At 34.9% G+C, this 27,315-nt stretch overlaps 2 protein-coding genes across 3 annotated transcripts; both read left to right on the top strand.

Moving 5' to 3' along the window:
• The first annotated feature begins 634 nt into the window (after positions 1 to 634).
• On the top strand, positions 635 to 6,786 carry LOC136809912 (snake venom 5'-nucleotidase-like). Of its 2 annotated transcripts, none has more exons than XM_067066478.1 (9): positions 635 to 687; positions 1,688 to 2,033; positions 2,343 to 2,548; positions 2,816 to 3,018; positions 3,191 to 3,447; positions 3,832 to 4,036; positions 4,374 to 4,523; positions 5,220 to 5,341; positions 6,086 to 6,786. In XM_067066478.1, exons 2-9 carry the CDS (start codon positions 1,701 to 1,703, stop codon positions 6,356 to 6,358), a joined length of 1,749 nt encoding a protein of 582 aa, XP_066922579.1. In that variant the 5' UTR covers positions 635 to 687; positions 1,688 to 1,700; the 3' UTR covers positions 6,359 to 6,786. The 2 variants fall into 2 exon arrangements, with proteins under 2 accessions (XP_066922579.1, XP_066922580.1); XM_067066479.1 differs by lacking the exon at positions 635 to 687 and adding an exon at positions 1,247 to 1,264.
• A 330-nt stretch (positions 6,787 to 7,116) lies between these two features.
• Positions 7,117 to 12,916, top strand: LOC136809876 (putative glutathione-specific gamma-glutamylcyclotransferase 2). The gene is made up of 3 exons (XM_067066434.1): positions 7,117 to 7,386; positions 8,022 to 8,057; positions 12,440 to 12,916. Exons 1-3 carry the CDS (start codon positions 7,156 to 7,158, stop codon positions 12,818 to 12,820), a joined length of 648 nt encoding a protein of 215 aa, XP_066922535.1. The 5' UTR covers positions 7,117 to 7,155; the 3' UTR covers positions 12,821 to 12,916.
• The last annotated feature ends 14,399 nt before the right edge of the window (positions 12,917 to 27,315 follow it).

Genomic DNA, 27,315 nt, shown 5'->3' with positions numbered 1-27,315 from the left:
TATCACAAGTGAATGGGCGATTCATGTTTCTAACAGTGCGTTTTCTAGTCCCAAGTTCCTGTGGATGGAATGTTGAACATTTTTGTTTTATCTACATGGGTATCACTAATCATTACCCGAAATACGCATTTTCAATAATCGTTTCATTAAAAGTAAATCATTGAACGAATGATAATAATGCAATGATTTCGATATGCGAGCGCTTCATCTCAAGGTTCAACCGTGGTCATTTAATATCAGTTCAAATTTTGAAAATGACCTTACTAACGATCATATTGATCAGACCACAAATTATTGCAATAGCATGACATTAACTAGGATGATATCTACTACCTTACTAATTGCAAAGCAATTTTCTTTCTTGAGACTTTAACAAAATATCTGGATTTATTCTATACCCGGGGGGGGGGGTACTTAGGCAAAAATGGATGATGGGTATGTGCGGACGGTAAGGATCGGTTGCAAAAGTTGCAGATCAGCATGCAAATTGGAGAGAGAGACCCTGTGTAATTGGTGTAATCAGGATCAATTTGAAATGATTTTGGATGTTGTGATTAAATTAATTGCTTAACAATAGTACAATCTTCAGCCATCATTAATTTGTTGAAACAAAAGGGATGGTCAGATATCACAACTCGTTTGTTCATTCGTCGTGGCATTGTGAGTGGTGTTGGCTGTTCGTTCTTGGTAAGTTCTCTATTATTCTCCAATCACTATCATAAACTGAAAATATTTCCTCTGTCGAAAATGGTCATCAACTACACTCATTATCATAGCCTTTTTAAATTATCAGGGCTATCGATTGTACGTTAATGGTGATCATTCTAAAAATTCGAATGGATTCGACCATGCTGTATGCGATGAGTTTCGACTTATGACGTCATCGTTTCTTTAAATGTAATTCCAAGACAACCTAAATCAGAAGAAAATATTTTTAGCTGAAGTCATGAGAACACTTTGTAAATAATTTTTGGAGCACGGTGTGTCATGACATTTTCCGAGAGGATTGGTTTGAAATCTTGAGTCTTCAAGAATTTTCAACTACAATACTTTACAACAGCTGTAGTTATGGAATGGAAAATTTTTATTAAAGGTTTTGTTTTTAAATAAGTGTGATATCGTTTACTATACTCATCAATTTTAATTCACAAGCTTTTTCACGTTGGATTGACACAGATGTGGAGCAAGATTGGTTAGAAAGAAGAAAAGAAAAACAATTTTTGCTTATATTAGCATAATATAACAATATGCAGACACTGTCCTGGTATGAAATAAGTGTCTGATATGAAACGGAAACACTTCTGTAAAAATAAAACCTTTAATCCGTTATGTTGAAGTCGAGAAAATGATGATGTTTTTTTTCAATGTTTGTCTGGACATTATTTCCAAGTTGATTCTCCAGATCTTTAATCCTTTCCCTAAAAAGGAAGACTTAATTGGATAGAAAACATCAGATTAATTGAAATAAAAACATTGTCAATTGACATTTGAGGCGTGTGGAACCAAAATAAATCATTAAAGAATAAAAACCAATTTACACTTTATTTCATTTTAAGCTTTTGTGGTCGAGGGTGGTCAATAAAAATTGAAAAAAGTTTCAATGACATGAACTTTTGGCTTTAATGAGATATTTGAATGAATATATTACACTCACTTTTTTGAACATTTATTTGATTTTCTGTTTTAGCATTTGAGACAAAATGTACCAAGCCTCTTTGTTGTGGATTGCTTTCAACTTAGCGATCTGTTTCGCCGCAAATTTCGAGTTGACGGTTTTACACACGAATGACGTACACGCGCATATCGAACAATTTAACGTTTACGGTGGTACGTGTACTCCGGAAGACGCCGCTGGTAATAAATGTTACGGCGGTGTAGCACGAAGACAAACAGTGATCGAAGAATTACGTAAGACCATTCCCAACACAATTCTTATTGATGGAGGTGATCAATTTGCTGGCACTCTGTGGTTTACTATTTACAAAGGAAAAGCTGCTTTGAGATTCATGAATTACATCAAGTATGACGCAATGGTAGGTCCTATTTCTCCTTTTTTTAAGCTTATCCAAACCGCTCTTCTGTGGCAATTCTCTCCAGAATGTGCATCCTTTATCTCTTCCTCCAAAAAATCTCACAAATGGGCTCAAAGAGTCTTTAATGTCTATAGACAAGGGAAAAGACTACAACCATAGCAGGAATTTTTAATCCACCAAAGTTATCTTTTACTATGTAGCGGAGGTTTAGAAATGATTACCTATAATCAGCCTTGTACAATTATCTGGTGTAGATATTTTCTCTTATCACCTTACTAAATACTTTTACAATTTTCCTGTTTACTACAGGCAATTGGTAACCACGAATTTGACAATGGTGATCAAAACTTGATCGATTTCATGAAAAATACATCTTTCCCCATTGTTTGCACAAATATGGATGTGTCCAAACAAACGGATTGGCCAAATCCTCCAATTTATCTCCCTTCCACAATTTTGGAAAGAGGAGGCAAGAAGATCGGTATCATTGGATACACTACCCCAGATATTACTTGGTATGTATTCATGAATATGAGTTTTCGGATTTTTTCCGAAACTTGTATCTAGAGTCTTCATTTGAATTTTAACTCTTAAGAGAGTCCTCAGGATTTATTTATTTTTTATCAAACTATCAACAATATCCGAAAAGCCGTTTTCCGCGGTTGTTGTTTTGACAAGTTATAATTTCTTAAACTGAGAAGATATTCAAAATGAACCAACAAGGGTGACGTTTTATTTTTGTGACAATAGAAATCTTAAACTGAGACATTCCTATTTTTTAGGCTCTCAAAACCAGGCCCAAACATTAAATTCAGCGATCCTGTGGAGTCGGTCAGAGCAGAAGCTCAGAAATTGAAAGCTCAGGGGGTCAATATTTTGATTGCATTGGGTCACGCTGGATATGCAAAGGATCAAGAAATAGCGAGATCAGTAAAAGAACTTGACTTGGTTGTCGGAGGACACACAAACACCTTTTTGTGGAATGGTAAGAAATCTATTTATTTTTATTTTTGGTCCCAAAAAATTATTCAATAAATTTAAAGCATTTTTTAACCAGAAGGTAACGAATCTAGTCATTTTTTGAGTTAGCTTTTGATCTTCCATGAAATCTTATTATTGTCAAAATTCATTAAATCTCATAATTCTCTCTTCTTCAGGACCTCAACCATCAGTGGAGAAAGTGGAAGGACCTTATCCATTCATGGTGCAACGAGATGATGGTACTGAATGTCCAGTCGTCCAAGATTTCACTTACGGAAAATATTTGGGTAATTTGAAGTTGACTTTCGATGAAAATGGTAAATTGTTATCAGCTCAAGGAAATCCCATCATGTTGAATGCTTCTTATGTTGAAGATGAGGAAGTTTTAAAAATGGTGGATGAAATGGACGACCCCATCATCAAAGCAAGAACGGTAATTATTTAAAAGTATCTTTGTTTTCGTTTAATAACTTCATTTCTATTGCATTTCGTAATGATTGTTAACGTGACTTTCGAATACATGTTCGTTCTATAGGCAGTGGAGTTCCGAAGAGGTCAGTTATGAAATTGACCGAAAAAAACTAGGCACATAACCCTATTCCTGGCACTGAGTAAGCTACTAAAATGGTACAAAGCATGATTATGGGTTTTAGCTTAAACCTCAGTCCATGTATCCAGATTTCTATGCAATAGAATAGTTTCAATAGAAAGTCTAAAGACGAGATGGTAAATTTAGACACTTACGATACTCACAATCCTCACAAAGTTTTTAAAGTGATATGTTGTAAAGCTACTCATTTACGTGATATCCTTTTAGGACCCTATTGGTACCACATACGTATTGCTTGAAGGCGATCGCTCCATTTGTCGTTTGAAGGAGTGCAACCTGGGAAATTTCTTCGCAGATGCTTTGGTTGACGCCCAAGTGAAAAATCCTTCCACAGAACAATGGGCTGAAACTGTTCTCGCTATCTGGAATGGTGGTGGCATTAGATCTGGAAATATTGACAAAAGATTTGATGGTAATTCTTTTAGTTAATCCTGGAGTAAAGTTTTATTGCACCTTTACTTTAATATCATATTGTACGGTTACTCGGATCTCAAACAAGATTGTTAAAATCGTAGAAAACATTTTGAAGTTTTTGTTCCTAACAGACCATGCGTTATCAATTTCTATCATTACATATAAATAGTCTTTTATTTCACACAAGTTTGAGCAAAGGAATTTATTCCAGGTAATACATATTTTCCAAAGTCTTTGTCAAATCAATCTCGAGGCTGAGTTACAGTATCCACGTGGAAACTTTACTACAACCTTTTTAATATCTGTAAATTTTATTTTTTTCGTTTTTCATACAGAGCAAATCAATAGAGAAGATCTCAGCACCATCAGTCCTTTCGGAAATACAGCAGATCTCATGGAAATCAAAGGCAAATATCTACTTCAAGCATTTGAACATGGATTTTCTGGTATTGAAAACAACGAAGGACGATATCCCCAAGTATCAGGTATTAATTTCTCTCTTTTCTTTGAAGGTACAGAATGACATTTACAGATAGGTTATAAGATAATGCACTAAGCTGGATTATATCAATGAGTCTTTGATTTTGTCCAGACGTTTCTACTTGGTGTCAAGAAAAAGAGAAGCTCAAATTTATCAAGAAATAAGATGAGAAATGAATAATGTGTCCCGTTTTTCACCATCTTTCATCTTCATTTTAATCTTTATGAGAAATTTTAAAATGAATCTACTCAGGATTATCCTTTTCACAAGCTTAAACTTACAAACTTACATTCAAAAGCAATACATGTTCTTATTTTCACCATTTTGTGAGTGTTTTTGCCCATTTTCCTAAGTAATCGGGTGTTTTAGAGTCTACAAAGCCTTAAAATTTTCTGAACTTGTTCTTAATATTTAGGTCATGGGAGCCTTATATTCTTACAGAAAATACATGTATAGCAAAATGCAATGAATGTCAATCAAAAGATAGCCAATACAAAGTATTAATACACTTACAAGCTAGAAGAGATCAAATTGTTGCAACTTAATTTCTTCATCATTGTGACCACATGTCTTACCGCAAAACTTAATCAAAGATGTAGATAGTACAGAATCAGGCTTGAAAAGCAATTGATAAAGCGTATTAGAGAATATGTAAACTTTACTGTGATGAATGTCATATGTAAGGTTTCTTTTTTTTTAGGATTTCGTGTCACCTACGATAAGACGAAGCCAGTTGGAAGTCGCTTGGTTAGAGCTTTAGCTTTATGTAACAAATGTCGTGTTCCTAAATACGAAGAAATCAAAAAAGAACAAATTTATAAGGTTTGTTTATCTTTTTACTATTGTGCAGTGATCTCTGATTTAGGTTAGGGCATATTCCCATTTTTGGGAGGGTGTATGTCTTGTCTTGTCTTTTTTTATTTTACTACCATCTCCATTGTACGAATGAGAAAAATGGTTTGCCCTTGATTGACCCTGAAGAAAATTAAAAAAACTTGATTTTTCGATTCTACTGTTTCGTAGTAACATCACCAACTAGGACTTGTAGATCGTGAACAAAGTCCAGTCTAGCGGCATACGACCTTACCACGTGACCCTCTCCCGCACTGTACAAGGATCTGGTATTTTAAACAAGAGAGCCTAAGCGGCGTAAAGGCCCAGCAGTATTGGTAGTGTCAACATATTTTTTGTTGCAGAGTCGCCATACAACAGTAGTGAATTTTTTCGATTATAAAAAATTAATTACTTTAATTTTTTGAGGTAGGAACCTCTTACTGTTTAGAAGAAAAAGATTTGACAATATCACTTGGAGGTATTTATTATGTGTTATGTTAATTGCGCATGCGTCTGCATGCGCACAATAGAAAGTCAGATAATTCGATTTTAACCTAGACTCATCAATTGATAATTGCGCACATGGGCCCTGACAAAGTCAAATCTTTTCGACCAGTTGTGTTTTAAAGGCCTATTCCGCTGCTTCCTGGGCCAACTAAATCATCTATACACAAGTTATTTATGTGTTAGTTTTTTGGATGTTTTTCATTTGTGGCGAATGTTTTCTTTCAGGTCGTTTCTTCGGATTATTTGATCAGTGGAGGTGATGGATACAGTATGTTTCTGAACAAAGAGAGTTCCACTAAAGGTGAAGATGCACTGGAAGTGTTGGAGAAGTACTTCCAAAAGATGTCGCCAGTCACCACCCCTGATGAAGGGCGGACAATTGAAGTCAGCACCAGCAAGGATTCCACCAAGACAGATGACGATTGTTCATCTGCATCCTTTATCTCGTTGAACCCTATCTTCATTGTTGTCGTTTTGTTCATATCCTCCTTTATTTAGTGAATGAAGCATTCGGTCCTTCAATATTGAAATCATATGTAATATTTTAAATGTAATATTTTAAACAAACTTGTGGATACTGTTCCTCTCCTAGATTCTCCAGAAGCTATCTTTGAGCACACACCATGTGGCAACCGGTGGCACTGGAAAATTGACTTTGGTGTCAACATCTGAACTTCCATCGATAATATTGCACACCAAAACCATCCATTCATTCTGGAGTTTTTAAGCTTGAAGCGAATGAATTTCTATCCCCATTGTAATTTTGATCGAAATTATATCCCGATGAGTTCCACTGGGAGCCCTGAGATAGAGGTGTTTTAGCTATCGTCTCCATTTTACTTGCAAGGAATTTATATAAAATCTATGTCTATATATTGGGTACTATGATTAGAAATATCTCTGGTGAAAGCCATGTAAAATGATAATCTGTCGGTGTGCTTGGAAGTTATTACAGCCTGTCAAAATACATGTTTTTTTATAAGAACATCCAAAGTTTTTGAAGTCATCGGATGTTCTTAACTGTTCGAGTTTTAAGCCTAAAAATGTTCTTAACATATTCTTATTTTCAACATTTTGAGAGCATTTTTCGTTCATTTTCCTAAGAAACCAGGTGCTTTTTTGAGTCTGCAAACCTTAAAATATTCTTATAGAATATTTTTGAAATGAATCACACAGAACAATGATCAGATTTCAAACTTTGATTTGATAAAACGTACTAATAGGATTTATATCAAGTTTCTATCTTTAACTTCAGACAGTAAGAAATTCGAAACTGTAGAAAAAACAAATGAACGATGACTGATGTGGAGAAAACTGCCGATTTGAATTTCAAGCGAATAATAAATCAAAATGAAGATTTCCAGCAGTTGAACATAGAAGTGAACAAAGGATTATGGATCTTTGGTTATGGCTCGTTGTTGTGGAAAGTTAACTTTGAATACGAAAAAGACTTGTTTGGTACCATCAAAGGATTTGCGCGAAGGTTTTGGCAAGAAAGTACTGATCATCGAGGAACTACTCAATTTGTAAGTTCTTGATTTAAACTTTAATCTCTAACTTTTCATGACTACGCTTTTTTATAAGCACCTCCGATTTCGGGTTAGCCTTGGGGTTGGTTAGCATTTTAGCTCATTTTTTGTTAAAAATTGCTCTGACTCATACCCCTGATATTAAACCATATTCATTTTTAGTGGGTCAGGGCTATCGTTTCTATATCCCCTATATAAATTCTGATTCATTTAAACGAGCTAAAATGCAAAAACAACTTCAGCCCTGAGCCCGAAATCGGGGTGTATTACACGCTTTTTTTATAAGAATGGTGTAAATCCATTTCATCATAGATATTCTTAATTTTTTTGGAAAAATATCATCCTAAAATATTCTTACAACATTCTTAGGTCCTAATTCAAACTAGATTTAACATTTAATACATACGTCTCAAAATATGGTGATATTCTTTGTACATTCTTAGTTTTTTTTACCATTTTCATCATGGACATTCTTATAAAGTGTATTCTTATAAAAAAAAGCGTGTAGTGTATATACAATATCAATATCGAAGACTTCACCAGTACAACCTTAATTCCATATAAATGTTTTTTCCAAACCCCCCTTCTCAATTTTGCGATTAACGTTCAATTATTGTTTCAATCTTTTTTAGCCTGGAAGGGTTGTAACACTGGTTCCAAGAGAAGATGTAAGAGTTCAGTATTTCACCATTTGTCCCACCATAAATTTGTAGTCCATTGTTTTAAGTGTGCTTTAAGAAAAACAATCTCGAGGAAATTGGTCTAACTACTTTAATCGTAGAAATTTTAGCGAGACTAATTTTAGCGTTTTAGCGAGTTTTCCCTATTTTCGCTAAAATAAATCTCGCTAAAACACGCCGAATCGACAGATCGCTAAAATTTATCCACGCGAAATTTCTGGCTATATTGCCTTGATATATTTTTATCAATAGGAAGGGTTTCAGTGCAAAGAAATGCTAGAAAACGAATTAAATCAATAATTTAATACGAGTATTCGCTAAAATTTATCCACGCGAAATTTTTTGAAATCGTGATTTGTTAAAATAAATCCAAAAGAAGTAAGATTTTCCTGACTCGCTAATATACGCTAAAATTAGTCTCGCTAAAATTTCTACGATTAAAGTATACTGGTGTGATGTGGTTTGACGCATTGCATGAGTACACTTAAAACAATTGGAGGGTTTGCATTGATGGGCTTAATAGAATGGGTGCATCCAAAGAAGTTTAGGTTCTATACTCTTTATGGAGCTACAATTCACCTGGTAAGTGAATTTATTTTCACCTGGGTCAACCCATACCATTCGACAGAGGAATAATTTGCCACTTTGATACAAGAGTCTTATTGGTTAATGTTCCAGGTACCGGGTGACCCACGAAAAAGCATAAGAGTTTGGAGGGTAACTGTGTCCGAAAAAATTGAATTTTAACTAAACTCTTTTTTCATGGTAAAGAGGAAAGGCAAACTTGAATTTTGATGTATCATTTTTTTATTTTGGAAAAGTAGTTATCGAGATATGGAGGTATAAAGTCAAAAGTCATTATTAAAAACAGTTAAAAAACGTCAGAAAAGACAGTATCAAATTTGTATCAGAACAAACATCTTTCCTTTGATCATTTGCTATTTCATTGTCTTAAAAGTTTCGTTAAGAAACAAACATAAGTAATATCGAATTTTGGACAAAAATAAAAGGTACCAAAAGTAGCAAAAAGAGTTTTTAACCTTTGTTATTCTTTTCTGAATCCTTTCGGTAAAAGAAATCAAAATATGCTTCTCACTCGATGTCCCTTTTTACCTTATTACATGAAAATAAATATAGAAGTTTTTAATGGCCTTAAAATTAACACGCAAAAAATTAACACGAATTTTATTTGCTTTTTTAAGGACACCACGGCTGGTTCTAATTAAGGGTTTTTTTATTCACACGAAATTTTTCAATTCGTATTTTCATGCAATAAGGTATTTGTTAAAGTCTGTCTCGAAATAATTTGCAGCTGGAGACAAAAATGGCTGTAACTTTTGATAGAATTCGAATCAAGTTGCGATTAAGTGCTTGTTAAAAAGATATTCGTGAGTGGAATATTATCAAGTAAAAAAAATGAGAAAAGAAAGGAAAATGAAAATGAAAAATGAAGAAGAAAAAAATCAACTTTTTGTAGAAATGTGGTATAATTACCATTTTCACAGGAGTGACTCTTCAATCTTAGATCATCATCAATGTGAAAAAACTTTTCAAAAATATTCATTCAATCAAAAGATATCAAACAAAGTTTATTGCTGGTTGACTCTAAAAAATAGTAAAAACTGGTAAAAAACGACAAAAAAACAGCCTTTTGTCGATCAACCAGCAATAAACTTTGTTTGATATCTTTTGATTGAATGAATATTTTTGAAAAGTTTTTTCACATTGATGATGATCTAAGATTGAAGAGTCACTCCTGTGAAAATGGTAATTATACCACATTTCTACAAAAAGTTGATTTTTTTCTTCATTTTTCATTTTCATATTCCTTTTTTTTCTCAATTTTTTTACTTGATAATATCCCACTCACGAATATCCTTTTTAACGAGCACAAAATCGCAACTTGATTCGAATTCTATCAAAGGTTACAGCCATTTTTTTCTCCAGCTGCAAATTATTTCGAGACAGACTTTAATCAATTAATTTGATACTGTTTTTTGACGTTTTTTAACTGTTTTTTATAATGACTTTATGCCTCCATATCTCGATAACTACTTTTCTAAAATTAAAAAATGATACATCAAAATTTAAGTTTGCCTTTCCTCTTTACCATGAAAAAAGAATTTAGTTAAAATTCAATTTTTTTCGGACACAGTTACTCTCCAAACTCTTATACTTTTTCGTGGTATCAATAAAGATATAAAGTTACACCCGCTTCAGTTTTGGTGTATGCCAACCTCGTTCCCATGACGATTTGCTTTTTATATAGAATGTAGCAAATTCGATTCGATACGACCATCAAAATTATAAAAAAGTGAGAATCAGGCCTTAGGAAAGAGGCTGGGTACATGCCTTTTTGCAAGAACCAGTAAATTTTTACTCAGGTTTGGCTCTTCTTTATTTTTTGGAAGTTTTAGGCTTATTTGTTCTTACGATGTTCTTAATACGCTTAGTTTCTTTACTTAAAAAGGGTTTAAAATCTGTTAAAATCATTAGAATCTCAGTAATTTCTGAAATCTTAAGCTCAGATTGTTTAAGCCGATTTCAAACTTTCTACCTATTTTTTGAATTTTTTTTTTTGATATAATTCCACTCCTTTTTGGACCTACCTCCGGGTACCCCGGTGGAGGTTCTATAAATTAACCCATGTCCGTCCGTTCGTTCGTTCGTTCGTCCGTCCGTCTGTTACCAGCTTTTCTCAGGATTGGCTCATTAGTTTTTTCTGATTTTTTGCACAATGATGCAAAATGACAATGTCCAGAACGTGACGGAGCTCGATTTTTGAGAAAAAATTTATTTGGGCAAATTTGGGCCAAAAACTGCCTAAAAATAGGGTTTTTTGGACTTTGTGCAAAATCCTGTCATTACTTTTTTCTGATTTCTTGTACAAAGATGGAGGGCAAGAATCTCTAAAGAATGGCTGAAGTGGTTTTTCCCGGAAAATTCTTATTCGCCTTAAAAAACGGATTTTCCGTATTTTGGGGAAATTCCCTGTAACCAAATAAGAAAATATAGCTCTTCTCAATGTTGACTCATTATTTTTTTCTGATTTTTTGCACAATGATGCAAAATGGCAATGCCTAAAATGTGTCGGAGCCCGATTTCCGAAAAAAAATATATTTGGGCCAAAAACTGCCTAAAAATAGGGTTTTTTGGACTTTGTGCAAAATCCTGTCTTTACTTTTTTCTGATTTTTTGTACAAAGATGGAGGACAAGATTCTCTAAAGAATGGCTGAAGTGGTTTTTCCTGGAAAATTCTTATTCGCCTTAAAAGACAGATTTTCGTATTTTGGGGAAATTCCCTTTAACCAAATAAGAAAACATAGCTTTTCTCAATGTTGACTCATAATTTTTTTCTGATTTTTTGCACAATGATGCAAAATGGCAATGCCCAAAATGTGACGGAGCCAGATTTTTAAGGAAAATTATTTTGGGCAAATTTGGGCCAAAAACAGCTTAAAAGGTTTTTTGGGCCTGAATGGTTTAAGTGATTTTCGTATTTGGGGAAATTCCTTTTTACCATTTTACATTATTCAACACACAAGCTTTATTTTTCCATTCTGAATTTTTGTACAATTATTGTCACTTTTTTCTTATTTTCATCTGATGTTAATCATTAGGTAGGTCCATTCAGCATGTTGCTTGTTGTCTTTTCAACGAGTACAAAACCGCAAATTCGAATATCCACTCCTGTTTGTCTTTTCAACGAGCACAAAACCGCAAATTCGAATATCTAATTCGAATTCTATCAAAAGTTGTAGCCTTTTTTTCTCCGCTGCAAATTATATTGAGACAGATTTAAGTTATGACCGAACGACTCACATATGCAGAGTCGCAATACTCGGCATAATAGTGATTCCTATTTCCGTTTGAATGGACTGAATTTTGAGATATCAGAGGCAATATCTTACCTTTTTTTAGCCATTTCAGTTAAGGCTTGATTCTAAATCTTTCAGAATCCTCTCTGGATCCCTGACAAGTAAAAAATATAGTTAAAAGCTCTATTTCCTTCCAACTGGAGAAATTGGCCAAAATATCGTCCCCGGTGGAAAATGATTCTCCAATTTTCGTCCTCACTGAAAATAATCAAATAAGCCAATCCTCAATGCAAAATATTATGTTATTTTTACCATCCTCACTAAATTTTCTGACTTGAAAACAAAAGAATTTAAATCCCCGGTCATAAAAAATAAGGGAATATCGATCCCCATCGAGTTTTAGTCCGTTACTTTTACCCCCACTGGCCCTTACCCCCCAAATTCTACCAGGTCTTTGAGAAGGGGGTGTATTAATAAATCGAGACGTAGTAAGAATTATTTACAAACCAATGTCTTTTTTAAGGTGTTTTCGATTCATTTTTATTTGATAGAATGTTTTATGGGGAAGAGCATTTTACATACCGCCAGCATCAGTGAAAGAAACAATGGATACCTTGAACTTTCGTGAAAAAGGCGGCTATTCATTGACAAAAGTTCTATTTCAACCTGACAACGCTAATTTAAAAGAAATGGATGTTTTCCTGTACATGGGCAGCAAGGGTAACCCAAATTATGCCGGTGAAGAGACGTTAGACAATGTAGCAGCTCGTATAGCGAAAGCTGTAGGCCCTAGTGGTCCCAATGTTGATTATTTGTACAATTTGGCGTCTGTTCTTGAGCAATACCGTGATATGATTGGTGAAGACGATAGGGAACATACTTTAGCCTTGAAGAAAAAGGTTGATGTCATTTTATTGAATAACAAAGTTTAATAGTTTTTAGTGTTGTCTTTTTACTCAACAGATATCACCTCAATTGAAGGTTAATTAGCTTTTGCAAAGTAAGCAATAAATCGCGTTCAAAATAAACATTTCTATTTTTCTTATACAGTAAGAACCTTCTTTATAAGAATCAAATCAATAACTCTTGATAGACAGTAGTTCGAGGTCCACGTTAAAGGGACATAGCAGTAGTAAAATGTAAACATTGCGCGAACCACGTGTCATTAAAGAGAACAATTAAAATCAACTTTGTGTCCAAACAAACTTGTAAAACAATTGAAACAATCAAAATAAGCCATATTTGGTTTGATTTTTTATTTTGACATGTGACATTTGTTTTGATTTTGTATGCTGCATACGGTTTGTTTACAAATTTCGTCAGTACTTTTATGTCCCTTTAAAGCTATTTTATAAACTGGAAGTCTCGATTAATAGTATATGGTAGCTCTCAGCTCTTGCTTAGGCGGACTTTAAAACAGTCCATCCGATTCTAGGGTATTCGGGCAATTCCCCGACCGATACTATCCCTCTCCATTTTAGTCAAATCATCTGTTGATCATGTCGTACTTCTGAATTTCTTTCAATTCCGTCAATCTCCTCATGAATTTGTATTTCACATGTCCATCATTGAAGACAACTTTTACTGGGTGCGATCTAATTTTACACTCTTTTCCAATTCAGGATACATATAAGCTGGTGCTTAACTGCTTCTTCCAGTAGTTCATTTACAAAATCATGTATTTTTTTCATTTTCAATTTTTACAATCAAAGTAATAATATTTGAGAAAAAAAGGGAATTCCGACGAAATCTTACCTCCACAAACGATTGGATGATCGCTTCCTGCCTGCTATCCATGCTGCAATAGCTTCTTGTAAAGAACAAACGCTCTTCTTCATTCTAACGTCAAAGCAGAGAAAAAAGTGTTCTTCTTGTGGAATTTGGAGCTTAAAATTTTGTTACCGTGTAACAAAAACTGGATAAAAAGAAGAAGTAACCAGAACTGAAGGTGCTGAGAAAAAACGAGACAAAAAGAAGAATTATTCGCGGAGAAAACAACATTTATGAGCATTTTTTAAACTTTTAACGTCAATTCAGCAAAGCAGAAAAATCAAAACAAAAGAAGATATCATGGGAAAACAAGGAAAAAACAACCGCAATCACCTGCAGTAACCCGTACTGCAGCCGAAAAACGAATAATGGAATAAATTTTTGAACTTGAGAACAAGGTAGAACTTCTTGATAAAAAAGTCGAATCTCTTGAAAACACTGTCGAGCCACTGAAATTAAAAATCAGCAAGCTCACTGACCAAAACGCCGTACTCACCTCTGTAGTAGAGAACCTGAAGACACGAGCGGAAGAAAACCAGCAGTACAGCAGAAGAAACTGCCTCGTTCTTGAAGAAATCACGCTTTCGAACAACGAAAACATTTGCCGCACTAACGAAAGAGCTAGGGATCGAAAAATTATAAATAGATGCTAACTTCGACAAGACCCATAGGATCGGCCCTATCAGAGACAACAAACAAAGAACAATTGTGAGATTCAAGAAACATTCTCTGGTCGAAAAAATCTATTATAAACGCAAATCGACCAAGAAGATTAGTGTTAAGGGCTCTGACCATAGTGAATTTTTCATAATTGCCGTGTTTAAAATGTGTTTTCTGACTGATGTAACCAACAGAACTATGGCATATTATACATTTTCTGTTAGACAAACTATTCCTGAATCTGAAAATTCAAAAATTGCATTGAAAAAATTTGATGAAGAAGAAAATGAAGACTTTTGCGAGGAAGAGTATTTCAACTTTGAAGAGCTTAGTTTCGGCGAAGAAAAAACATTTTGAAAATATTTTCGCAGTAGATGATCTTTTACTGAACAATAAAAATTTTTGCGGAAAATTTTTGTAAATGCTTCTTTGTCTCGAAATCTTCAAAATAGTGGTTTTTCATTAATTTTTCATCCGGATTTCGCTTAAAAAAACAATAATAACTTTTGACACATCTTTTTAGAAATATTTTCCGCAAAATTTAAAATAGTTCAATTCTTTGCGGACAGTGTAAAGAAATTTTGAAACAAAAAAGTTAATTACTCATTAAAACTAAGCACTTTTTATAAAAGAAGGTGATGCAACATATTATTAACGTCTTTTTAAAGTTCATAACGTCGTTTTTACAATTAAATTCTTAATCGCACGATGGGTTATTTTTTCTTATTTGGCACGCCCTCAAAGAGAGCAATTAATCGTTAATTGCATCCTGTAGAGAGCAATTAATCGTTAATCACACTCTCCAATGCCGCGCCAATGTTTACAAAATCGATTTTAATGTTTTTTTGCCTTTCTGGCATACAGGAAAACTGGGAGGCGGGAGGCGGGAGGCTGAACCGGGAGCCGGGAGTCGGGAGGCTGAAATCGAAAGTGGGAGGCGGGAGGCGGGAGGCGGGAGGCGGGAGGCTGAAAACGAAAGTGGGAGGCGGGAGGCTAAAATCGAAAGTGGGAGGCGGGAGGCTAAAATCGAAAGTGGGAGGCGGGAGGCTCAAAACGAAAGTGGGATGCGGGAGGCTCAAAACGAAAGTGGGAGGCGGGAGGCTGAAAACAAAAGTGGGAGGCGGGAGGCTGAAAACAAAAGTGGGAGGCGGGAGGCTGAAAACGAAAGTGGGAGGCGGGAGGCAGAAAACGAAAGTGGGAGGCGGGAGGCTGAAATTGAAAGTGGGAGGCGGAAAACGAATAGACGAAAGGCCGAAAGCGAGAACTAAGTTGCAAAGATAAAGAAAATCTTGTGAAGATAAACAAAGACAACGGTTTAAAAAGCACTCTCACGAGTTCCGTATCGTTTGGTAGTATACGCTTTTTCAATTATAATAAGGAACCTTACGGAGCCTGGAGTATGTAATTGATCTAAACAGTTAGCCTAGCCCATGAGGTCAGTTCACCCGTATATGCAGTAGTGTTTTTTATAAGGACTTTTAAATTGCGAAATTATGTATCGGTTCGATAGTACATTGCTAGCGTGCCGGACTCAGAATCATTGGCAAGAGACTTTGGTAGTAGTTCGAGCCGGGGTCAAATTTTCAGTTTTGCAAAAAAATTCTAAGTCGCAAGGCGTTCCAAGCATTTAGCTACATTTCACTCTTGGTGTTTTCAAGTTAGTCTTTAATTATTGGAAATATGAATTAAAAAGGAAAATACTTTCATTTGTCTTTTTTTCTACGCTCAATGTCAATTTTCAGGATAGGGCTCAAGGTTTGTTTACATCAGAGGAAACCCCGTTCTATTTAATTGTTTAAAAAATTCCATGACACAGCATTCGAAAAAGTAGAATAATTGGGCTTTCCACAAGTATATTACTTTTTGGTCAGCCCGCTGAGCTTTCAAATCGGCTCTTTCCATCATACTCTTCCGTTCAAAAACATTATACATTCGTCCAATTAGCTCAGTCGGTAGAGCAACAGTTTCAAAGCCAGATAGTCCAGGGTTCGATTCCCCCACGTGTATTTTTTTTCTTTTCTAAACGCATCTATCCACAGGGATCAAAAATATTTCAGACCTAATCAAAAAAATTGATTTTTCAAGCACTCCCTGGCTTTATAACGGTCCTCAAGTCTTGAGGTACCGACCATAATTTTCTGAGCTTGAAAACGCCTTCAAAAAGATAAAAACAGAATGTCAAACAGTACTAGGTACTAGGTTTGCGAGGTGACAGGTATGTCCAAAGCAAAAATCGAAAATCGCCCCTTTGAGAGATAAAATTTTGATGATTTTGGGACCCTTTGAGAGACTTTTTCCTAAATTTAGTTTAAAAGTCTGTACTAGACGGACAAGGTCCTCCGCCTACTTTGAAGTGTTAAAAATTGGTTGGCTAGTCAGACAGGCTAATAACGTTTTTTCTGAAACAAATATTCTTTTGACACTTTTTGTCGGACAAATTCGGTTTTGGAAAAACTGGAGCAAGCTTCTATTGCCTATCGGACTTTTTAGCTGTTGGACTAGAACATGTCGGATGCATGACTTTTTGAAGACTCCCCCCAGTTTGTGAAATCATCATTCTGACCAGTCTTCCAAGAGAAAAATAAATAAAATCTGTATTTTCAATTAAATAAGACAGGGTATGAATTTTTGCATAGGAAATTGATTTTCTGTGTGTTTCTCAAGGGAATAATAATCTTCTTTTTCAAAAAGAAAAATTCAACTAATGATTGCTCAAGGAATTTCAGTTATTTTGTATTTTTTGCAAGGGAAATACCTTTTCTTTCAAAAGAAAATCAATAAATTGCTGTGATTTTCCTTGGACAATACGACACAAATGATTTCCTTTGGAAATTAGCTATAGCAATTGACTTTCCTTGGAAAGTATGTAATGATTAATTTTCCTTGAAAAATACGTGAAAATTGATTTTCCTTGGAAAGAACGGAACAAAGGATTTTCCTTGGAAAATACGCAAGAACTAATTTTCCTCAGAAAATACGGACCAGTGATTTTCCTTGGAAAATACGGTCTAGTGATCTTCCTTGGAGAATACGCAATAACTAATTTTCCTTGGATAATACGCGATAACTAATTTTCCTTGGATAATACGCAACAACTAATTTTCCTTGGATAATACGCAATAACTAATTTTCCTTGGATAATACGCAATAACTAATTTTCCTTGGATAATACGCAATAACTAATTTTCCTTGAATAATACGCGATAACTAATTTTCCTTGGAAAATACGCAACAACTAATTTCCCTCAGAAAATACGGACCAGTGATTTTCCTTGGAAAATACGCAATAACTAATTTTCCTTGAATAATACGCGATAACTAATTTTCCTTGGAAAATACGCAACAACTAATTTTCCTCAGAAAATACGGACCAGTGATTTTCCTTGGAAAATACGGTCTAGTGATCTTCCTTGGAAAATACGCGATAACTAGTTTTCCTTGGAAAATACGCGATAACTAATTTTCCTTGGAAAATACGGGACAACTAGTTTTCCTTGAATTAATTATCTTAATCTTCTTATCTTCTAATCTTTCTTATAATTTCGGGCTGACCTTCCAGCACAGCTGGTTTATTTATAAATATAACGAGATTGCTCACGGAAATATCTAACCCGGGCCTGTCAATCATTTTCTAGACCTGTCAATCACTTTTTTGGCAGCATTTCCAGTCAGTTTTGCTTTTCTTTTCACTTGTGGTTCTGAAAAAAGTGTTTATAAGATAATAAAAAAAGATGGAAACCGATTTTTTGCATTTTTTTTAGTTGAAAGTTTTGGAACATTGGATTTTCAAGAGAAGGGAAAGTCATAACTCTTGACTCTTGACTCTCCACCCGCCAACCAACCTGATCCATTTTGAAATACTATACTTGAATCAAACTGCATTGAGCTGAGGTGACACTCCCGGGGGGTGGGGGTTTACCAATTGACAGTATGTGCGGCAAAAAAATTGGCATTTAGAATCGCACCCTTATAGTGCAGAAAAAAATTCATACCCTTACAATGCATTTTTTCAAATTTTAAACTCTTTTAGAGCAAAAAAAATCAAGATTTTCGAGCAATCAAGATTTTTTGAGCAATAATTTTTCCCATAGATTTGCTGAAATTTCCACCCTTACAGTGCATTTCTGATAAATTGGAAAACATATACCCTTAACCGTCGCAGATACCCGTCGCGGCGTCGGTCAATTTGCCTGACTGCCCCCTCCCCCCAATTTGTTTCTTAAAATTTTAACAAAAAGTTTCAAAAATATCAACAAGAGCTCATAAAACCAGAAAAAGTTTGATCAATGTTGACAAAACAGACAAAATAACACAATTTTCTTCGCACCGTATAGGATTCGAACTCTCTAAAACCACTGCAGATGAGTTGCCGTCTCATCGACTTATCCACTCGGCCACGCAGGTGATATGATAAATGATTATAATTGAATCTTTATTTTACCATGACTTGTATAATTTTACCCTGTCAAGGTATTGACTTCTTAAAGAAATGATTTTAGATTATTTCCAACATGCAAGAGCCGATTGCACTAAATATATATAACACTCGAAAACTATCATGTTATATTTTTTTGTAATTAAATCTTGCATCAGCAGTTTCGAAACAAAGCTTGCTATATTTTTATGTAAAATTATTTTTATAAAGAGAAACGCTTCCTAGGAAAACACTTGGTTTCAATAAACATACTATTTGAAATAGTTTTTTGATGGATTGTGCGTGTTTATAAAAAATAAATGATCTGATTTTTCTTAGCTCTTTGTTACCTATCCCTTGACCAAAAACGTTTGTGCGTGGCCTCATAAATGAGCCTCTCACTTTTGTTTTCAGCCTACCGCCTCCCACTTTTGTTTTCAGCCTCCCGCCTCCCACTTTCAATTTTAGCATCCCGCCTCCCACTTTCGTTTTCAGCCTCCCGCATCCCACTTTCGATTTTAGCCTCCCGCCTCCCACTTTCATTTTCAGCCTCCCGCCTCCCACTTTCGATTTTAGCCTCCCGCCTCCCACTTTCGTTTTCAGCCTCCCGCCTCCCACTTTCGTTTTCAGCCTCCCGCCTCCCGCCTCCCGCCTCCCACTTTCGATTTCAGCCTCCCGACTCCCGGCTCCCGGTTCAGCCTCCCGCCTCCCGGCTCCCAGTTTTCCTGTATGCCGTTTTTTCTTACATTTTTTTTGCATCGAACGTTTTAATTGCATTCGAAATTCATTTTGTGAGAAAGAAAATCAATAAAAAACAATAAAAGAAAGACATAAAGAGAAAAATACAAAACTCTCAGTGTAATTTCTGTAATTTACTTTCATCCGAACTGGGAAAAAGTAGTGACAGCCATTGTGCGATTAGCTCGTAATCACATAATAACTCGTACAGTTCGAAAATTGCACTCGTGATTTTTTTCTTTCGAATTTTCCTCGTCCTTTCGGACTCGGAAAATTAATAACAAAAAAGTCACTCGTGCAATTATATTCGAATTGCACTCGTTATCATGTGATTACATATACTAATTACTCTTAAGGGATTCGATTAAAATGTAATTTATAAAGGCAATTCTTTGTTAAAAGTGTTAAGGTGGGAGTCACATGAAGTTTTGAGATTTGGTGAAAAAGTTATCGATTTCGGGATTTTGCGCGTTCTATGACCCTATACCCTTTCTGAACACACTCTGAAAATTTTAAGGCCGTAGCATTTATATTTCCTGAGATATAAGGTTTTTTCTAGACCCTGATCTAAAGTAATTTCCTTAGCAACGAAAAATCATACTCGTTGCTAGGGCCCGATTTCTTTATGGCTGATCTAAACATAAGATCATGACATACCAAACGAAAGATCTTTTTACGCCCTTTTCGGGCGTCTAAATCACCTTTTTTTCGCGGGATTTCCTAATATGACGTAATCAAAGATGGTAACCAAAGAAATGATATTTTTAAAAACATACAAATTTTGGAGGCTGTCAGCCAGCCAGCAGTGATTTTGACTATGAAAACTGCTTTAATTTGGAAATGTTGGATTGACTGATAACATTTTTAGCTCTTTAATGTCATTCTTATCAACTAAGAAAGCTTGAGCTGGGTGAGACCAAAGACTTGATTCTCAAACTCAACGTTTCCGATATGAACTTAGTTTGACGACACCGCAAAACTTATTGAAGGACGAAGACCAAAGGCATATTCAATGATGTATCTATTTAAAGATCCAAGTATTAAAGGAATTGAAAGCCTGGAGGCTGGTTTAACAATTGTGTGTGATGAATTATTGAAGGTCTGGGACGCTCCCTCCGCCCTCTCCTCTGGCTGGATTATTTACATTCACGAAGAAATCGTGCACGGCTAGATGTCCAAGTGGATTCTTGTATCACAACAGATCAACTTTAGATTAACCTATAACTGGCAGAATCAGTGAGGAAAATATACTAGGATGATCTATTACATTGAAAATATGGTTTTTGTTGTGAAAACACATTTAAAATGACTTAAATCAATGTTGACGTGGAATTTGGCGCAAAATTTTAAGGATTGGCGCACATCACGTGAAAGTGATAATTTGGAATTTCTGGACTATTTTGATATTTCAAAGCCTTTTTTAAAGTATATAAAGTAGAACTATAGTGCATTTTAGTCAAACAGCGAAAGAATTTTGTAAAACGGTCAATTTATTACAGAGAAATAGAGATAGATATCTACTTCTGACTTTACGGACCGTTTTCTCAAAATAGGTTTCAGGGGGTTTTCGCACACCTTGGCAACGTTTTCTCAGGATTGACAAGTGCTATGAACTGGAAATTTTCAGGAGAAATTCAAGTTATGGTCTAGAGTGTTATGAATGGATTACATTTTTGAAAAAATACTTCTTTGATTTCTAAATTCAAAAAATGCATTTTTTAGTTTCCAGACCCCCTGGAATGAAATATCAAAAAAAAATTCCATTCATAACACTCCTTAACCAAATATTAACAAGCTGCAAAAAAAATTTTTGTGATAGGTTTTATAGATTTTTCTAAAACGTTGACACAATATTTTCACAGTACATTACCCCCTGGCTGATTTTACCCCCGTCTTGGCTATTTTTAGACTTTTTTTACATTTTTGAAATCATCTATTGTTAAGTTACCTCTGTAGAAAATTTCATTTAAAAATCTCTTCAAGTTCAAAAGTTATACAGGAAAATGTAAAAAATCAACTTTGTCAAATTTTCATGTGACTCCCACCTTAAGGAACCTGAAATATAACTTTTATGCTCAAATACCAAAATCAATTTTTGGACTATGGTCAGAGCCCTTAAACCATCTCTGACAAAATACAGGATAAATACCTTAAATGATGTTCGAAATAGATTCGAAAGAAGTGAGTTTGTGGAGTTTTTCTATACCGATGTTCACGGCAACATGAAGGTACGCTTTAAAGAACAACTGAATGGAAGTATGAGAATGAAGTATCAGAAACGATATTTGAAATCGAAAATTTGCATCGCTACGAATAGTGTTTTCTATATATAATAATGTGATATCTTCAAATTTATCATTCAAATTTTAAGAAACAAACTCTGTTAAGCTGAATTGAGCTAAACTTCTGAAACTCTAAAAACTCTTAACCGAGCCTCAAAAGTTAAACCATAGTCTTTTTCGAAAAATTCAAAACATTTGCAAAACTTCATATCTAGGACATTTGCACGGTATGCGAGGGTTCAACTCACTGCAACTCAAGGAGCTCTTTCTTTCTTTTGTGACTTATGCCAGAAATGGTCATTGCAATTTACCTTTCACGATTAAGCCACCGCAAGTTAGCGTGTGCGTAAACTGCAATTGCAATCTTTTCCCTTTCAGTATTTGTCACGATATCAATGACGAAAGTTTCAGGTTCAACCATTTTCATCCTTTTTTTCTGATCTAACAACTATAGAAGAAATTCGAGAAACTAATTCAGAGTACAATTTAAACACTATTGATTGTAGGTATCTAGATTGTGACGACTTTAACTTTGCTTTTTCTAATACATCTTCACACCTCTCTTTTCTTCACTTAAATATCTGCTCTTTACCAAAACATTTTGATGAGTATAATAACCTCTTAGAAACATTAAATCACGAATTCAAAGTCTTACGAATTTCCGTCTATCCCACACAGGCTTGAGATAGATGGCTATAAATTATTCTTTACTAATACAAAGGCTAGTACCGGCAGCACTGCCCTCTTCATTTCCGACAAGCTAAAATCCAAACCTAGAAAAGAACTTTCTAATCTTCTCAACTCAGAAAAGGAGCTTGAATCTACTTTTTGCGAACTCTTGTTTGAGAAGCAAGAAAATGTAATTGTTGGATGTATCTATAAACATCCAACGATGAAAACCGAAACTTTTACAAACGACTTCTCCATTCCCTTCTTACAAAAAGCTAACAAGGAAAATAAGTGCCTTGTACTTATGGGTGATTTTAATATCAACTTGCTAAAATGTGGTACCTCTCCACATGTAAATAATTTTGTAGACTCTCTTGAATCCTTTTTTCTTTTACTTAGTATTTCTCTACCTATCAGAATCACTGATAGGTCAAGGACGCTCATTGATAACATTTTCTTCGCTCCTTCTAAATACAAACCTTTAACAGGAAATCTTCTTTCAGGTATTTCTGACCACTTGCCTCAATTTCTGATATTTGAGAATTTTCATTTTAACTCCAGCAAGGAAACGAAATATTACAGGAGATGTAAAAAATTTTGATAACAATGAATTCAAAGAATCCTTTTACAGAGTAGACTGGAATGACATCTTGCATTCTGACTCGGATAATCTAGATCTTCTTTTTTGATCGAATGAATACCCTAATAGATATACACGCACCTCTGCAAAAACTCACTAATAAGCAAATTAAAAAGGGAGCTAAATCTTGGATAACTAAAGGCATTAAAACCTCTATTGCTAAACGAGATCAACTCTTAAAGGCTTACACGCGAGAGAAGGACAATACCATTAAACACCAACTCCACATCAGATATAAGTTCTACAGAAATCAAATTGTTAAGCTCTTTAGAAGAAGTGAGAATAACCATTATAAAAAGTACTTTCAAACAAATATAAAGAACAGTAAAAATATCTTGAAATGCGTATATGAATTGATCGAAAGTAAAAAATGCCGTAGTAGCACAACAATATCTCTAAATATTGACGGACAAGTAACATCTGATCCTAAAGTAACAAGCGAGGAATTGAATAAATATTTTACTTCAATAGCCGATAACATACGTCAAACTATAAATGTTAATAATGAGGAAGCGAACTTTCATCAAACTCTTGTAAATTCACCAATAAATTCTCTGTTTTTCGAGGAGATACAAGCTGAGGAAATCGTAAAAATTATCAATACTCTTAAACCTAAGGCAAATGGACCATTCAGCATCCCACCAAAAATCTTAAAATCGGTTCTTAACTCCTTGCTAAAATTTTCAATTTATCAATACAGACAGGCAAGTTCATAACAACTCTTAAAGTAGCAAAAGTAATACCCGTGTATAAAAATAAAGGTTCCCCATACGATCCTAACAACTTTAGACCAATTTCACTCCTATCTAATATTGATAAAATATTTGAAAAATTAATTAAATCCAGAGTTGTAAATTTTCCTAACATTAACAACAGCATCTTCAAAAACAAATTTGGATTCCGTAATAAACACTCTACTTCTCACGCATTATCATTAATAAATCTAACAGAGAAAATTCGGTCAAATACTCTCGGGTACCTAATAGTAATAGCCGGGGGGATTAGAATAAGCGGGGGGGGGGGTGGTTGGAAAAATTCTCAAAACTGCGGGGGGGTTGAAATAAAAATGTCCTGGGTGGAAATTTTTTGAAATAGAGGCTAATACAATAGAGGCTAATACAGCTGAATTAGGACAAAAGAGGGAACTTCCAAAACCATCTTCCCAAAAGTTAATAAGGGCGGGGGGGGGGTTGGAATAAGAATGTCCTGGGTGGAAAATTTTCGAAAAATTACTTAGCGGGGGGGGGGGGGGGCTTCTCTATTAGGTACCCGAGAGTATTGAAAAAGAGGCTAATACAGCTGAATTAGGACAAAAGAGGGAACTTTCAAAATCATTTTCCCAAAAATTAATAAGCGGGGGGGGGTTGGAATAAGTATGTCCTGGGTGGAAAATTTTCGAAAAATTAATTAGCGGGGGGGGGGCTACTAGGTACCCGAGAGTATTGAAAAAGGGTTGTCTTCTTGCGGGGTATTCATTGATCTTCAAAAAGTTTTCGATACAGTAGATCATGAAATTCTTCTATCAAAACTTCATCACTATGGCATACGTGGCGTTGCGAACCTCTGGTTTCGATCTTACCTGACTGAGAGGAAACAATATGTTTCAATTTCTGGGCATGATTCCTCAAAACGATCTATCAGACACGGAGTCTCCCAGGGCTCTGTCCTAGAGCCTCTACTTTTTCTAATATATATAAATGACATTCCTGAAGCCATTCTGAATAGCGAAACAAACCTCTTTGCTGATGACACCTGTCTTCTCTCTTCCGATTCGAATCTAAATTCACTTGAGACGAAAGTGAATTCTGACTTAATCAGACTCTCTTCTTGGCTTCGTGCCAACAAAATCTTTCTTAATACTACAAAAACTGAGGTTATCCTGTTTAGAAGTAAAAATAAACCTGTACCATATACCATAAATCTCAATCTTGATGGGCATGTCTTGAAATTTTCGAAATGTGGCAAATATCTTGGTCTTTTTCTCGATGAATGTCTAGCGTGGAATTTCCATTTTGATCATTTATCCGCAAAACTTAGAAGGTCGAGTGGCATTTTATCCAAACTGTGTCGCTTTGTTCCACAGACCATTCTTAAAACCTTATACTATGTTATTTTCCACTCTCATTTGTCATACGCAATAATTGTATGGGGGCAAAGTCTCACTCAAAACTCTAGAATAGGCAAACTTCAAAAAAGATGCATGCGCGTCTTGACTTTTTCAGATTTTAATGCAGAATCTGCTCCTCTTTTCATTAACCTGGATATTCCAACTTTGCCACATACTGTAATAAAGTTCAATATCCGACTCGTACATCAAACTCTCACTAATCTCTCTCCTGAAGCTGTTACGAACATTTTAAACTTCAAAACTCTGTCTCATAATTTTCTTACTAGAAATAACGAACTGAAACTTCCGGAGCGCCCAAAAGCCAAAACATTAGGTAAGTACCAATCTCTTTTAAACTGGAACCAGCTAATATTACATACTAAAATCGATCTACAATCATTATCTGGATATATGATCAAAAAAAAGATGAGTGAATTCCTTTAAAATTGACCTCTTGCATACCAGAAAAATGAAAGTCCATATAGATATAAAAATACTCTAATTTGACCTATTAAAACAGAAGATTACTTATATATGTAAAATTTTATCAAACAAATTTGTGCCCAAAACCCTTTAAATCACATTTCAAAACTATGGTCAAAATTTTGTATTAATATCTTAAAGATATCTCGAGAAATCGCTTAAATTGCAAAGCTCCGTTATGGGGGTCATTAGAAAAAAGCTACCAATCTTTAAGCGATTGAAAAATATTGTTGAAATTTAAAATTTTGAAAAATAAGTTCTTTTTTTGTAAAACGTCTTTTCCTCTAGATTTGAGAGAAATTTTAAATTTGATCGCCGTTTTGGGGGCCACATACTGTATACTTTTGAATCCCTTTTGTCACTCCAATAATTTTTTTTATGACTTGAAAAAAATAACTTGCCAAAGTTGAGAGCCTGTGTAATAAGAATATCGAAATTAGAATGTGACACTCTCTAAAATTATTACACACTTTTAAGTCAAAATTTTGAAATATTAGTCGGAGTTTTGACAAGCTGACGATGATTTTGCCTCCGTTATTTTGTTAAGATGTAGATAAAAGACTTGAGAGGAGTAGAACAACAGAGACTTTTATCGAAGTTTTGATGTTGTTAGCAAGGTATTCCCAAGTGATATATCATCAAAATCTATTGTTTCATTTTATGCTTTTAACGAGGCGGCAACGAAGCTAGCTGTGTTATCTTCAAAAAGACAAAGGAGATGGATGTCCAGTCGTTTATATGTTCATGGTCTGATAGAAGTAGCTCGAAAACTGTCCAAACCTTGGTAGAAAACCTTCAGGAAAAAACCGCAGTTGATTCGAGTTTCTAGTTTTTTTGTTCAGTCGGTCAATAAACAACACAAGTCCCTGCAAATAAGATTTTAAAAGAATTCTAGGTCATTCATCTGAAAGATAATCGAAAGTAGAGGTCGTTTGTATGATTTCATTTTTTAGGACCCTCAAAATCAACCATTTTCCCTTAGTGATGTCATTAGCTAATGCCCAGTAAGATTTACATTTCCAAACCAGGCTCAACCCAGCCGGCAAAAAAACGTTTAAAAAACGTTTCTCCCAACGTTTGGAAAACGTTTTTTTCAGGTTGTATTTGTCGCACTTTACAACGTTTTTTCACAACGTCAAAAAAACGTTTTTAAAACGTTTTTTGGCAACGCGTTTTTTCACAACGTAATTTAAACCTAAAAAAAACGTTTTGAAAACGTGGTGTGCCGGCTGGGAAAGACGGGTAAAGACACTAAATTCTAACTGCTACAACGAAAGCATAAAACGCTACTAGCCAGGGTGGCACTCATATGGTCCGACCCACGGCATGTGCCGCCATTAAGGGTAGGTTATTTTCGAGACCCTCGAAATGCACTCTAAGGGTGAACTTTTGATAGAGATCTTCTTTAAGCTGAAAATACTGCAAGGGTGTGTTTGGGACTGATAAATTGCAAGTCTGACAGAAAAAAATCCTAAAAAAAATCCTAAAAATCGTGAATTTTTCGACCACTAGAGGGACTTTTGCAATCCTTAGAGAGACTTTGATGAAGGGTGAAAAAAACGAACCTTACCGTCTGCACATACCCACCCAGCACCCATTTTTGCCTAAGTGCACCCCCCGGGCCAGGGTTACTAGTATTAAGACGATAGTCGAAGGAAATAGTA

Source organism: Clytia hemisphaerica, unplaced genomic scaffold (assembly GCF_902728285.1).
Source record: "Clytia hemisphaerica strain Z4C2 unplaced genomic scaffold, Clytia hemisphaerica genome assembly, whole genome shotgun sequence".
NCBI classification, from domain to species: Eukaryota; Metazoa; Cnidaria; class Hydrozoa; order Leptothecata; family Clytiidae; genus Clytia; species Clytia hemisphaerica.
This window is presented reverse-complemented; position numbering and strand designations above follow the sequence as displayed.

What these genes read in the sequence shown, in the direction of transcription:
- LOC136809876 (XM_067066434.1), top strand. Translation starts at nt 7,156, where the DNA reads ATGACTGATGTGGAGAAAACTGCCGATTTGAATTTCAAGCGAATAATA. An exon ending in ATCGAGGAACTACTCAATTT is followed by an intron (nt 7,387 to 8,021) that starts GTAAGTTCTTGA and finishes AATCTTTTTTAG; the next exon opens with CCTGGAAGGGTTGTAACACT. An exon ending in CACTGGTTCCAAGAGAAGAT is followed by an intron (nt 8,058 to 12,439) that starts GTAAGAGTTCAG and finishes TTTATTTGATAG; the next exon opens with AATGTTTTATGGGGAAGAGC.
- LOC136809912 (XM_067066478.1), top strand. Translation starts at nt 1,701, where the DNA reads ATGTACCAAGCCTCTTTGTTGTGGATTGCTTTCAACTTAGCGATCTGT. An exon ending in ACATCAAGTATGACGCAATG is followed by an intron (nt 2,034 to 2,342) that starts GTAGGTCCTATT and finishes TGTTTACTACAG; the next exon opens with GCAATTGGTAACCACGAATT. An exon ending in AAAAAGAACAAATTTATAAG is followed by an intron (nt 5,342 to 6,085) that starts GTTTGTTTATCT and finishes GTTTTCTTTCAG; the next exon opens with GTCGTTTCTTCGGATTATTT.